The sequence below is a fragment of the Rhyacophila brunnea genome, unplaced genomic scaffold, assembly GCF_057557595.1.
Source record: "Rhyacophila brunnea isolate RB1 unplaced genomic scaffold, BYU_Rbru_1.0 scaffold_11, whole genome shotgun sequence".
In the NCBI taxonomy this organism is placed as follows: domain Eukaryota; kingdom Metazoa; phylum Arthropoda; class Insecta; order Trichoptera; family Rhyacophilidae; genus Rhyacophila; species Rhyacophila brunnea.
Window position 1 is genome coordinate 8,922,212 of NW_028232763.1, and position 14,472 is coordinate 8,936,683.

The window sequence follows — 14,472 nt, forward strand, 5'->3', positions numbered from 1 at the left end:
TGTCTTCTAATGTGTAATGACATGTCAAAACATTATTTTAGGGCCTATCTTGACATTTAGGGCCTAATTTGCTTGTCAGACTATCAAGTGACTTTGATACGTCACGTATTAGGTAATTTTCGATACGTTTAATCACATTGTAGTGGGCACATGAAAAATCTGTTATGTCAATTCGATAGAGGATTACACGAATATTTCATTTACATTTTTGTCAACTCGTTATCATTTTGTAATATCGTAATGTAAATTTATTTTAATATCGGTATGCACATATTACAATCTTTTGTAAAGGGAAGTGAACGTGGTGTTATGTGTCGGTTGATACTATTAATGTATTTTTAATATAGATTTTGTAACACAGACTGAATTGAAAATATGCCAGTAGTAACTGACAAATATTTTAGATAAGGATTGAAATAGAGTGATTTATCTGTATGAATATTTTAAATCCCCAAATTGATATTTCGAAATACTTGCAATGGTGAAAATTAGTACAACTTTATTCAACTCTATTCAATTAATACTTGATTTTATTGAAGTAACTTAATGATTTTAATTATTGCTAAATTACTTTTTACTCGATGTAATATCTTGCACTCTGCATAAATATTTTACTGGAAATCTTTGATTAATTAGTGCTGTTTTTCATCTCCGAAGCAAATAATAAAATTACTAAAAGTTCTTGAGAAATTTGTATGTTTGGAGAGAAAATTCTAATTGTAAAAAGTAAATCCGTAAAATAATCAATTTTTGTTGCCAGTGATCCGTCTAAAATAGACCTACTTTATAAAAAGCTCTCTGGTCTACGAAAAACACACAAAAATATTAAAGAAAACGTTTCAGTGCGTGTTTCGGCAATTGTTCAAAAAAAAATCATGGAGTAATGTAAGTTGTTTACACGACATTATTTAGAAACTATTGACTGTCAATTTTCAACATTATGTTATAAATAGGCATTTGACCAAATAAATTTAGTATTTATGAAAGTGGAAAAAATATCTAACACATTTTAAGTACTTAGAGGTAGAATAGTCACTAGGAATTCATTTTGTGAAGGATAGTTTGGCTGATTAACAATACTCCGTCAACAAGCAAATGATATGTTTCATCCACTCCGTATTTTAGAGTATATTTTTTATATAAACAATATGATATTCTAGTAAGTAGATTTTTATTTTTAATTGCTTAACCTTAAACATGGTTATTGAATACAAATAATATAATAATATATTTTTACATGCATCATTGATTTGTCAATGTGGTGGAGAATGTTGTACCTTCTCATAATTACGTGTCCTAGGAAATCCATAGTTATTTTCTTTCATTTGATTGACTGATATAAAATAATCAAAAATAAGTAAGTTCTGAAGTAGAAAATTCTTTTGTTTTTGTTATAGTATCCATATATATTTCGGCAGTAATTCCATCTAGCAATTCTACTCACCTATTTGGCATTTATTATTACTATATTCGTATATTTTTGCATTATTCCCAAAAAATGAATAAAATAATATTAATTACAATTTGATATGTAAATATTTGGCTTAATTTAATAATGCGTTACCAGACACCGCATGTAACTGAAAATAGTTCAATTATTTACCTTTGTAGAGAACGCGTGGGCTAACTCAGGTTGTTTCTCAACGTCTTTTTTCACAAAAATATGCACGGTCAATTCGTGTGATGTCCATAATACGAGACGTGTTCAATATTGGCTGTAACAACGTGTTACATTTCTCGCTGCGCAGGACAGGTTGTATTCAATTCGTGAAATTATTACGCAAATGACTACCTTGCAAAATTGGAACAAACATATGAAACAAGTGACTATAATTAATACTTATTCGTCGAGTACTTCTTCATCAATAGCTATTATATCAATAATACGTCCTACATTACTATATATTATGAACCTCAGAGTAATGATATAATATGGAGAGCGCCTATTTTTGGGCAAAATTAAGCCGTGTTTCTTGCGTATAACGCACAGTAGAACCTCGATTTTATTATTATCAACTTAACTATGAAACATTATACCATCGTGTTGCTTTTACAGTTTGCCTTATTATGTTCTACTAAAATAACTAAAAATAATTACCACTAACTTTATATTTAACTCAAAAACAATAAATTTCAGCTGTTTCACAGTATTTCAATGAATGTAATCAGTCAAATCCATATCTACGGCGAAGTTTTCAAAAAATATTTAATTCAGCTGTAGGAATTCTATCTTAATCTAACGCATAGTGCGGAGATATAAGCGTGCCGAATGCTTACTCACTCGCACTTATGGTTCGTTTTTGTTCAGGCCTTGATATGAATAGTGACTGAGTTATATGAGCAACCGTCTTTGAAGCTCTGTAAAAGACATGTTATGTTTTCTGATGTGTATTTAATCGGATGCAAAGACATAGTTGGTTCAATAGATAACAAATATTATTCGTAAAATATTTTAGAGGCTCATTTGATCCACTTAGGAGCGAACATGGTAAATTACTTACATATTTTTATTTTCTTTGCATTAACAAACATAAAACAGTGAATATTCTCTGCATTAACATAATGTAATGTAATGCATTGTTGTTAAATAAAGATAAAAATGATTGCAAATTGTTGACCTCTTCATTTAATTACTTACTTACGTATTGCGATATTTAGTTTCACGTGAGTGTTTATATAAATATTGATCATTCAGTACATAAAAGTGTAGCACTAATTAATATAAGTCGTTTTATCTTAATGTAGCTCAGGCAAATAAATATGTAAAAAATCACCAGTTCTAAGCTTGCTATTAATTACATTATAGCAGTTTAATCACTAGTTTTAGTAAAAAAAAAGTTGACTGTCATATCTAAAAGCTCTATTTAAGTTTTAGATGGTTCTTCAATATTATGCATTAAAAATTATACCTACCACATATTTATTGTTAACCAGTTTGACATCGCCGTAGACTTTAATTAATTTTTTTACATTTTTAGATCTGAATTAAAGATACTGACTATAAATCCGACACGTAGAATTACTGTAAAAAAACATCTTTAATAGTTAATATAAAAACACAAAATTTTTGTTATTGTTTTAATACAAAAGTATAATATTTGTTTTGAATAACCAAGTTTACTTTTAGGGTCCAGAGTTGTATTTTTTTTTCATTACAAACACACTTAAAAATTACTTAAATTAAATAAATTTTGTCTATTGAAATGTGTAGTTTTACTAGCAGACATAAATCCATAAGGCAGTGTAGTTAATAATGTAATTAGCGACTATCAAGGCGTATTGCAGTAAAGGATTTATTACCATCGTTTATAATATAACTGTGTTAGTTGTAAGTTATTCTAGTGTTTGCTTCATTAAAAACTGTATTATGAAGTATTATGTCCTTCAAAGTTATTGCTAATTGTTGTATGCACCAATAAACCTGTACAGTTTGTACAATCAGTAGCCTGTATCGTCCCTATGGAGCTAATGCAGTTATTAATATGTGATAATAGTGTATATCAATGCAAGTATTAAGTAAATCGAAGATTGATATATTTTTATTACTGTTACATCGTTACTAGAATTACGACAGGTACATCTATTGTATAGCAGAGCAAAAGAATCGAGACGAAACGAATGTTAAAGGAAAACTGTCTCGTAAAACAATGCAATTACTAATGCCGCAAACAGTAAAAATCGATTTATTATTTCATTCATCAGCAAAGATATTGAAACATGAAAAACTAGCGACATCTGTTAGCATCATTAGTGCGTATATTATGATAATACTATTAGCGACTTACGTTGTAGAAAAAATAGCAGGATTTAATTTTTGGATTAGGCTAAATATGACGAATCAAAATGTATCATGTTATTTGGAGTTGCGATATATTGTGGGTAATTAAAAAAATAGCTATTATTTTATCTTGCTATTATACTCGTTAAACTCCGTTCAATACTGTGTGCGACTGGCTTAATTAAAAAACAAAAAAAAACATTAAGTTAACAATGTCATCATTTCTAATGGTTTTTACTTGTTCTTTCCAGGTGATGTGCGTGTTCCTTATTTTCGTGGCCGTAGCCGCCGCGCAGTTCGGTGACGTATATGGACCAGGGGTCTATGGCCCTGCAGGCCTCGACGTTCAGGGCTTTGCACCCCTGTCCGCCGCCGTTGGAAGGGACCCCCGTCAGAACACAGGTACGAATATCAAATGATCTACTTACAAGATGCAATGGATTACTTATTTTGTCTAATAATATCAATAAAATATGGAAAACATATTATTAAATATCGTCAGCACCTACATCTTCTAAAATTCGTAAATTCCATTTTTGGTAAACAATTATATTTTTATTGAATACCTATACAATTTAATCGCTCTATTTAAGATTCTCGCAGCTATGACACATTTATTTGTTATTTTTTTAATTCAGAAAACTTAATTATTTCTGTATATAGAACGATAAAATGTTAAAACCTCGTTAATAGTTGGAATCATTGATATTTAGAAAGATAATTTTGTCCTTATTAAATATTTTTATTTGGAAAAGACTGTATCATGACAAAAAAGTTGTTTTAGATTTACGAGAATTAAATGACGATATTATGAAATCAGTAAAGATATTCAATTAAAAATGTACTTATAGCTTTTTGTATTTGTTTTACATATTTTGCGAAAAACGACAGATAAGCATACTGTCTTACATGAGGATTTTATGCAGCGCTCGAAATGAAAAATTTTACGAACCTGAACGCGCAATAATTTGCCAAAAATATTAACATAGTTATCTAATTTTATGTATATTTTATAAAAAATAGTGTGTTAGATTTTTTATTATCCGGCTTATCTAGGATGGTCAAATTAATTTTTCCACGAAACGGAGCGATAATTTTGGGGATGTCATGAACCAAAACGGCACTCCGGTTCATTTTGAGCCCTGATTTCACGAAAATTTGCACAAAAAAACGATTGATAACTTAGTAATATAAAATAATAACACTGCCTTATTTACTCGAATAAATAAATAATTGAATAAATCCTATAACTGCGGAAGATAATTAAAAACATTTGCAGCTGAATAATTTTAATCATAATAGTATATTGAAATCGACTATTATTATAATATTTATATTACTGATAATTATATAATATTAAAATAGAATCATACATTTAGAATAGTTACAACACTCAATGTCATATTATTTACCAATTGAATAAAATTACAATATAAAATTATAAGATTATCATTCGTAGGCTGATATTTTATGAGATTTTATATCTGATTTGATTTGAGTAAAAGACATTTCCGGATAAAACTGAACAAATTTTCTAAAAGGTTACAAGTAACAAGTGAAAGACTTTACAACTAGAGTCGACATATGGAAAGAAATAACTATAGTTACTTGGTATCGATACTGATATCGTTTTGATAGATTTTTAAATATTAAAAAAGTGTAGTAAGTTTTGATAAATTTAATAACAATCAATCGTTGTTTTTTAAATAATCGACTCAAAAAACTGTGAAATTATTAAGTTCAAAGCGATGTTGATCAATATTTTATTTATGATACATATATTTATATCGACACCCACGGTGGCCGCACGGCTTAAGCGTTGGACTATCACGCCGTGGGTCCCAGGTTCGAATCCTGGGCCTGGCAAGTACACATATTGTTTTTCAATTTGTGTGTGAGTCAGGGTATGGACCTAATAGGTTGAGCAAGTGGCTGATATCCATTTCTCGTAAAAAACAAAATCTATTAATACAAACCTCTACTCTGTGGAGGCCCAATGATCCTATTAGGATCGGACATGGTCGCAAGAAAAAAATATTTATATTTATTTGAAAACAACTAACAAAGAATATTTAAAAAAAAATACATTTTACTCTAAAATATATCTAATATAATCCACCTGGAGTAAATAATACGCTGATAGTAGTCTAATGAAGCTTTTAAAAATTCCAACAATGGAAAGATATTGATAAAATTTAATAGTCTCAATACTGGTATCGTACCAATACTTGAAAGTATCAAATACTTTTTTGACATCCCTACGTAAAGCACACATAATCAGACAATAGGTTTTATTATACGGGCATGTTAGTAAGGTACTCTTTTGCAATGCATGTTGAATCAGAAAACATATTACGCCAAAGGAAAATAATTTCTTTGTTTCAAATTATTTATCTGGCACCTAAATAATATACCTAGTGATATAATTTTAACAAATCAATTTAAGTAATATTATTTTCCATATCAGCTATAAATTATTTTCACATTTATTTTATTTATAATACTGTAATGGTATATAATCAAGTTGGTTTAGAACAAAAGATTTTATTTTAAATTGAGATATACGTTCTTGAGCTAGTAATCGTATATGGTTCTGAACAAAGACAATGGAGACAAAAGAATAAATCGTTCACACATCACTTAGCAATAATTATTGTTTTAACAAGATAGTTTGAAAATCTCCTTGGTTTTTCACAAAAAAACCGAGATCACTTTTATATTGTTATTATGATAGTGATCCAGTCTATATACGTTCAGAAGCATTAGAAAGATTAGCTATATTCATAATTTATTTACTTATTTAAACGAGACTTATATATGTTTACATTTATACACCGTTATTACATTTGTGAATACATATTATTTATAATGGCATAAAATTACCAAATTAAGGTCCTGCATAAAATTAAAATTTAGCTTTAACCATGTGATATTAAAATTTCAGATTATTTAAGGTTACATGCTCTCTCAAAAACATTCAGATATACAAAAATATTTTGATCTTTGGCTGAGCTATAAATATTTTTAGATTGAATGGTAATTGGTATTTTTGTCTACTTAAATTTTCATTGCCAAATAACGTAATTCATTCATTATCACTACCGCCCTTGTATCATCACTTGTAAAACCTAAGCAGGGTAGGGATGCTGTAAGATTAAATCATTAATTATTTACCAGCTGAATTTACTCGTCATATACGGTGTGATTATATGAAAGATATACATTGATATTAATACTATCGACTGAGGGTACTTGATGGAATTTGAATTTAATTTGTAATGGACTTAAGTTTTGTACTATTCCATTTGAGTAATTTTTTTGTGAGCCGAGTTTCAGACAATAGTATCAGTGTGTATTTGCCTTTTGGTGGGTGTATACAGTGCCTGAAGATGCCGAAAGGCGAAACCCGGGTCGCAAAAAATGACTCAAATAGAATAAAACAAAACTTAAATCCATTAGAATTTATATATACATTGATACTTTTACTAGATACGCTGGTCGTTGGAATTCATGGTTTTTATTTCACCATTTAAAAATCACCAAGCCCGCCACTGCTACCCATTTCTTTGATAAAACGATTAAAAATATAATATTTATAAAACGATTGTCATACAATATAGATATAAAAGTTTAAATCGTAATAGCCAGTACAAACAAAGTAGAAATATGTGTATTTTTTTATATGTGGTGATTATTAATTTCTTAATTTATTTTAATTCACGAAAAACGTTTCGTGATTAATAGTATTTATTTCCGGATGCAATACTTAGCAGTGCCCAATAATTATTTTTTATTTATTCCAAATAACTGGTAGCTTAATTATTATTGAGACAGTTGGTGCATTCCAACATTATGCACCAGTCAATTGTTTAAGAAAAGTTGCTCTGGTTTGTTTTTTAATTGATTCCTACGCTTCAGAGCGTGACTTGTTCTTAGGAACACACACGAGAGTAATTTTCGTGGATCGATAAAAGTAAAATCTTGAATATCGTTAAAATTTATTTCTAGAAATAAATATTATATTTTACAAACACATTGATGAATTCTTACACCAAAATGGATAGTGATACATTAATAATATCTATTCTCTGATTGTGAATATTGAAAAGTATCAAACAGCTATGAAAATACATTATCTATTATTTATATTAGTATGCACCATCTTATAAATTAAATTCGAGTAGACAAAAATCAAATCATGAATAGAGGTGTTGCCCAATAGAATCATTCGTGCGATAAATAATAGTTATGTAGTGACTTTTCATGATCAAAAATGAATTAAACGTGTTATAATTGAATGCCCATGATCTATTTGATTTTAAAAGAGTTACGCACATGAATGTCTGCGGATTTCATTAAAATATTATTCAGTTTCACAATATGTATTCAAAAAAAAAATTAATCACGAGACCTGTGTATGTTTTAAATTATAATTATTCACTTCTATAATTTATAATGTAGCTAATCTTACCGTAAATTTAAATTGAACTCTGAATCATAGAAAGATAGCGGTGCAATATAACATTGTTTCTGATAAAAATATTCAAAATATAATCTTCTTTAAGGATTCTATAATTATCATGATTGTATTTTTAATAAAAAAAAATTACAAGATAAAAAAAACGTTTTATATACAAAGTTTTTAAATTTTCTGTTAAATTATTATGCTCAATATGCTCAAACTTGTACTTGATATGAAGTAAATAAAAAACAAACAAATATAGAATACTAAAATGTCATTTTGACATTTCATTTTCATTTCCATAGTAACGCACGTATATATTAATAATTTAGTTGCTAGAACCACCCTCTTAGCAACCAATAATAGTCTTTTACTTTTTACGGATTTTTCTGAAATAACTTTCCATAAAAAACAGAATTAACTGTAAATGAATTCAATTCAGCTTAAAGATTTCTAAAATTATTAAAAGAACGCATTGGCATCGTGTTCTGATATGTTCTAAAAGTTTCAAATGTCTAGCTAGTCAAGAAGTAAGTTAAAAATCGATTGCAAGATTTGTACTGGACAAGCATCCACCGGAAAAACAAGAATACGAGCTAATAAAAACGTTGTAAAATAGATAAAGCGATTCGCTCATTACCCAGCATTAGTTTCAAATATATGAATCAATCTAAGTATTCGAGAATAGATTCCTAGGCGTTTGGTGTAATTGCAAAATGTTGGGGCAGTGTAAAACATGTTAGTACTTATAAAAAAATAATTTAAAAGTTTTTCAAAATCCTTCACTGTATGTATTTTAACATGGCGGCCGGACTCTGCTTGATTGTGTCGAAACGGAAAGTGACCAGTGACCACTCGTGAAGGCACACCAGTTGAGTAACTTTATTATGTACATTACCTGGATTGTAAACAGTTATAACGCACTCTGTATAAAGTGACTTGCACAATATTTCTACACTACAAAAGGGTCAAAATGCATATTCAATTTATGTCTTACTTATGTCTTTCCGATGATAAGTTATCTTTCTAAGTATCAATGATTCTACTTCCTGGTAACTTTGCAACTGTTTATAAAATATAACATATACTTACAGTATGGGATTTATATTGAATGACTCGTTGATTTAATTGCTTTCCATTCTAAATAACATATGAATATATTCGGGAGGAGAAATATTAGGGAGTTAGCATGAATAAAAAAGAGCTTTTTAACTGAACGTATTTTTATAATAATTCAAAAAACTAAAAATTGTTAATAAAATTCAAACATTACACAAATTTAATACTTATTCCAAGATTTAGTAACACGAATCATTACCTACTTACCAAAATAAAAATGGATTTTATACTCTTTTATAAGCAGAATTTAATAAGATTGTGGAATACGTGAAAATAATTTAAATATGCATACATTTGGCGCCATTTTGTAACGATATTGTTATGTAACACCAGGAACACCAAGAAAATGTATATACTCATTTTTAACTTATAAATTTACAGATATTATTACAATGATACAAGAACAATTTGAAATTGAAATTCACATGACAAACTTGAGTTGCAAAATAAAGACAAATGTCAATAAATTTATAAATAATATGAAAGTATATACAAGGATTATCAAGTCATAAAATCTTGATTTATTTATCAATATAAATTACTGATAACAATGATCATTATTTATGTGCTATATTGCAAGTCTATTTCTACTATCATAGCCTAGTTTAGACATAAAAACCAAAGCAAAGTTTTTGTTTTTCATTTACTAGTAGTATAAGCAATATTATCTTATTGGCCTTGCTATTAACTAGATCTACATTCCAGTGACAAAGAAAATATTGAATCAATGACAATAAAGTCAAATACCAAACATGAAATAGTAGTATGCTTTACATAGATATGGTTACTTTAAGCTTGGGACAGGTGTTGGAAAATTTTAATAGTTAAAATACTTACAGCAATTTTGCAAACGTTAGCATATTCAAAACGTCAATTATTTGATCGCGTTTTATGTATAATCGGCACAATTTGAATAAACTGGCGTTGATTTAATATTTTGAAAACTATCTCAAATTTAATAGAGTTATTAAGTAATAAATAATTTTACTACAGAACGCGTGTGCATTTGAAATGGCACTTAATATTCAGATTAACGAAATATCAATTTATTATATTAATTTGAACAGAATTATAAAATTCCACATTAATTAGGTAGGTATATAATATTGTAAAATGAACAAATTAGCTAATAATTTTATTGTCACTAATTTTATAAACTGTAGTGAGTAATGAATTTAACACTCTCACCTCACAATCTTTAGATATTTATCTTATCATTATATTCTATGAACTATTATCCAAAAATTTAAAACCATCTTTACTATTCTTTAATATTCTAATATACTGCATACCTCCTACCTCTAGTCAATTAACCAATATTTCAATAATAGTATTATTGTAACTTCTAGTTAAACTGGCTTTTTAACTTTTAAACAATAAACTTAGATTGTCTGTAGATAACTGAATGAATGATAAGCTTACCGCCAATTTCTGGGTCTTTAAAAAATTGTTCTACTTTTGTATATTCTATTTTTTAAACATGCCTTCCACTAATATAATATAGTCTTTTAAATACTTGTAAAATACTAAACAATCAATGGAACCTTCCATGAATACTATCCTATGCATGGCCTCCACAAAGGGGGGACTGACAGGGCTCTAGTCTGGGGCCCGCACTAGTGGGGACCAGGCGTGGCGAATCGACCGAATAAGTGAGATAAACACACATCACCAATTTGCTCTAATAGTAAAAAAAAAGTCGCCTGCGGCTCTATTTTCCTTTAATAAGAGTTATATTATTTAAAATATGTGATTGCGCGATATAATTTTTAATTGTGTCATTACTTGATATCTCCATAATTCAAGTCGATGTAAGTATTAAAAATATACTAAATAGGTACCCTTAATTTTATCGTAAACGCCATTTGGAAAACGCTACTGTAGAGCGTCAGATTGCCTTTAACCTTGACGATAGGTAGGGGGGCGACAAAGATCCTAACCTCGAGGTCCGCTTCAGGATTTGGGGGCCATGATGCTATATTTATATTTAAATCTTCTCGTAGTGATGACATCATCTATTATATATCAACTTGCTGTAAATCTTTCCATCCTGGACTAATCATTTCAGATCACCAATTCTTTAGACGTTCAGCCAATTCAACATGTTGCCTAGTCAAGAGAACCTCTTTCTATCTAGTACATCTCTGCTGTCTTTTAAATTTCCATACTCTATAAGTTATAATTTTGAATACATCATATTATTTTCTTATTGTGGAAAATATGAATGCACCTTTTCTCCATTAACAGTATAGCCTTATAATTATATCATGGCTGCGGACATCTGCAGAACTGAAAATTCGAACCCTGTCTCCGTCTTTGAATAATTTTGCAAAGAAAATCATCGTATGTCAATACAGCCATTATCTGTTACTTTAACTTCGATAAAAATTGTTAATAATGTCTGTTCTAATTCAATCATCAACAATAATAATTGAAACTGTAAATTTTTATAAAGCAAGAGTATAATTTTCGTTTCTAATAATGATTATTTTCTTCGAACTAAAAGCTATTATTTCCGCTAAGCCACGTACAGAGTTCAATAGTCACGTAGGCCAATATCGAAGCTTACTTTTTAAAGGTTAAAAAAATATCACGGTCATTGCTGCCATAAAACAGTTCTGCCCCTTGTCTTGATATATTACATTTATTTGTATTTATTTATTAACGAGAAAATAACTTTTTAATCGTGAGTTTGAGAGACAGAGCAACTGAAATAACCTTGTTGGTCATATCGAATCGGTGTATCCGTATAATATCGTGTATCCTGTTGTTTTTTTATTGTCTTCTTGGCAAACGTATTAGGTATTTCTGTAGTTAATCACATTTTTTTAAAATTAGAATTAATCAGATACACCTTCTAAATTAGATAGTTTTTTATAAATATAATTCATTGTGTTTCTTACGTGTTTATTAAACAACATTGTGTTAAGTTCATGTTAACTTAATACATATAGAAAAAAAAACTCATTATGATGATGGTAACGTATGATGGATTTACATATTTTAAAATATTTATATTTATTTATCTTTATATATATCATAATCAAAATCGTATCTATTAATTCAATACGCAATGTTTACCTGTAGTTTATCTTAATTAATATCAATCGCATGATTGGTTTTTATATTCTATTTATATAATTCATATTTGCAATTACGTATTAATATAGTAAATTGTTTAGTTAAAAAACTGAGTATGAACTACTGATAATCTTTAGGACTAAATTCACATGAAGTTTTTTTTCTATATATATATATATATATATATATGTATTTTAGGGAATGGGATAACTGGGCAACAGGACAGTTGGACGCCGCACAGTCGAATGATGATGATGAATGATGTTTCGATTTTATACAAAAAAGTAGACGAGGAATTTTAATCAATTTCTATCTACTACTTAGTAGTTTTAATTCATTTTGCTCTTAACATAATGTTTTTATCGCGGGTTGAGAATAATTTTTTTGTCAGAGTTTTATATAAAAATAAAAGAACTCTCTTTTCGTTGGAACTTAAACATAATATGCACAACTAAATCATTATTTATTCATTATTTTCGTACATCTATTCACTAATTAACTAATTTCTCAATATATTGGGTAAATTATACGGTAAATTTCTATCAATATTATACAGTTAGTTAACGGTATGAAATTAACTAAAAAATAGCTTAAAAAAATCAAAAAAAGTAAATATAAATTAAAAGTGAGACTTTTTTTTTTATACCGATGATAAACTAAGATATACATTATGTGATAATTAGATCAACACCTTATAAAAATGTTTAGTGTAATACAATTTAGTCTTTTCCTGTTTAGGAAATTGTAATGTAGATACCATAGATAGAAATGTAATCTTTTCTGATAATCTTTGGCCTAAGCAATAGTCGGTGCTACAAATGTGTGTAGTTTAATTTGTTTGAATTCATAGGTGACTTAATGAAAAGAGACTTGAATATATATTATTTAAAACTAGTTTTAACTCAGTCTTATTAAATAGTTTTTTCGATGAACTTTTTCTGTAGGTATTTATGCTGACATAATAATTATACTTTGTATAGCAATTCAAGGTCTTACATAATTATTATTACACAAAGAATGACCGACAAAGTCAGCAGTTCTGCCAACCGTTCAAATTATTTTAACCTTTATTCTGCTGACGGCCAGTTAAAAAAATAGAAAATAATGAAAAAACAATACAGAAATTAATACGTTGATAAATAAAAAAAATCGTCATCCTAATATTATATTTCCGTACGATTTAATTTGGTTGTCAGAGAGCATTACGTAACTATGTTTTCAATCGACCGGTTTAAGGAAAAATATAATTTAACGGTCTGATGACGAGTCTATAGTCTGGAAAGACAAATAGATCCGTAACTCTAATCCTTTTAAATGAATAACAATAAAAAATACTCACACTAATTATTATAATATCCATAAATAATTATACCAGGACCTATGATTTTGTTATCATAATTTTTACGAATATCTAAGGATTTAACAAAATATAATTTTATTATTCTAAACTGAATAATACAAGATTGAAAATTCTACATTTAAAAACGTATGACTTAGAAAACATTTGAAAAAATTTGGGCAGAGTGAGATTTTAATACATTTTTAGATTGTAAGGCAACAGGTGAGGTCTCTAATCTACCGACAAGTACCATCATTCCTGATATTTTATAAAAACTTAGCTCTCAGAGGTGTTTTCAAATACCGCCAACAAAGTTATTTATCATCATTATAATTTAAATTAAGTTAATATTAGTTGCCTTATCGTAATAGATTTTTGGGTTTCCACCGTGTGTCCTTCTTCCTTCTTTACTCGACGTTTTGGGCTCGTCGCAGAAGCCATTATCAAGAGATGATATGTTTTATGATGAAAATGTAGTGTAGGTATGTGAATGTAAACATTGCTGTAAGAATGTCAAAAGAAATCCGATTAGCTAAGAGCAAAAAAGCCATTTTTTAATATTTCCGCAAGATGGACGTTAAACGTGAACTAGAAGGCAACCTAGAAAGGAACCGTGATCCATCATCCCTATTAATATTTTCTTACTGCTTTTTTGCTCTTAGCTCACCATAAAACATATCATCTCTTGATAAT

The 14,472-nt window shown here is 28.5% G+C and overlaps 1 protein-coding gene across 1 annotated transcript in view; it reads left to right on the forward strand.

The window, feature by feature from the left end:
- The window catches only part of LOC147078335 (uncharacterized), a 41,262-nt gene that overhangs the window by 21,379 nt on the left and 5,411 nt on the right, over positions 1-14,472 (forward strand). Inside the window, exon 2 of the mRNA XM_085960541.1 lies at positions 4,030-4,180. Coding sequence (XP_085816667.1) covers positions 4,030-4,180 — 151 coding nt within the window. The remainder of the gene's footprint in view (positions 1-4,029; positions 4,181-14,472) is intronic.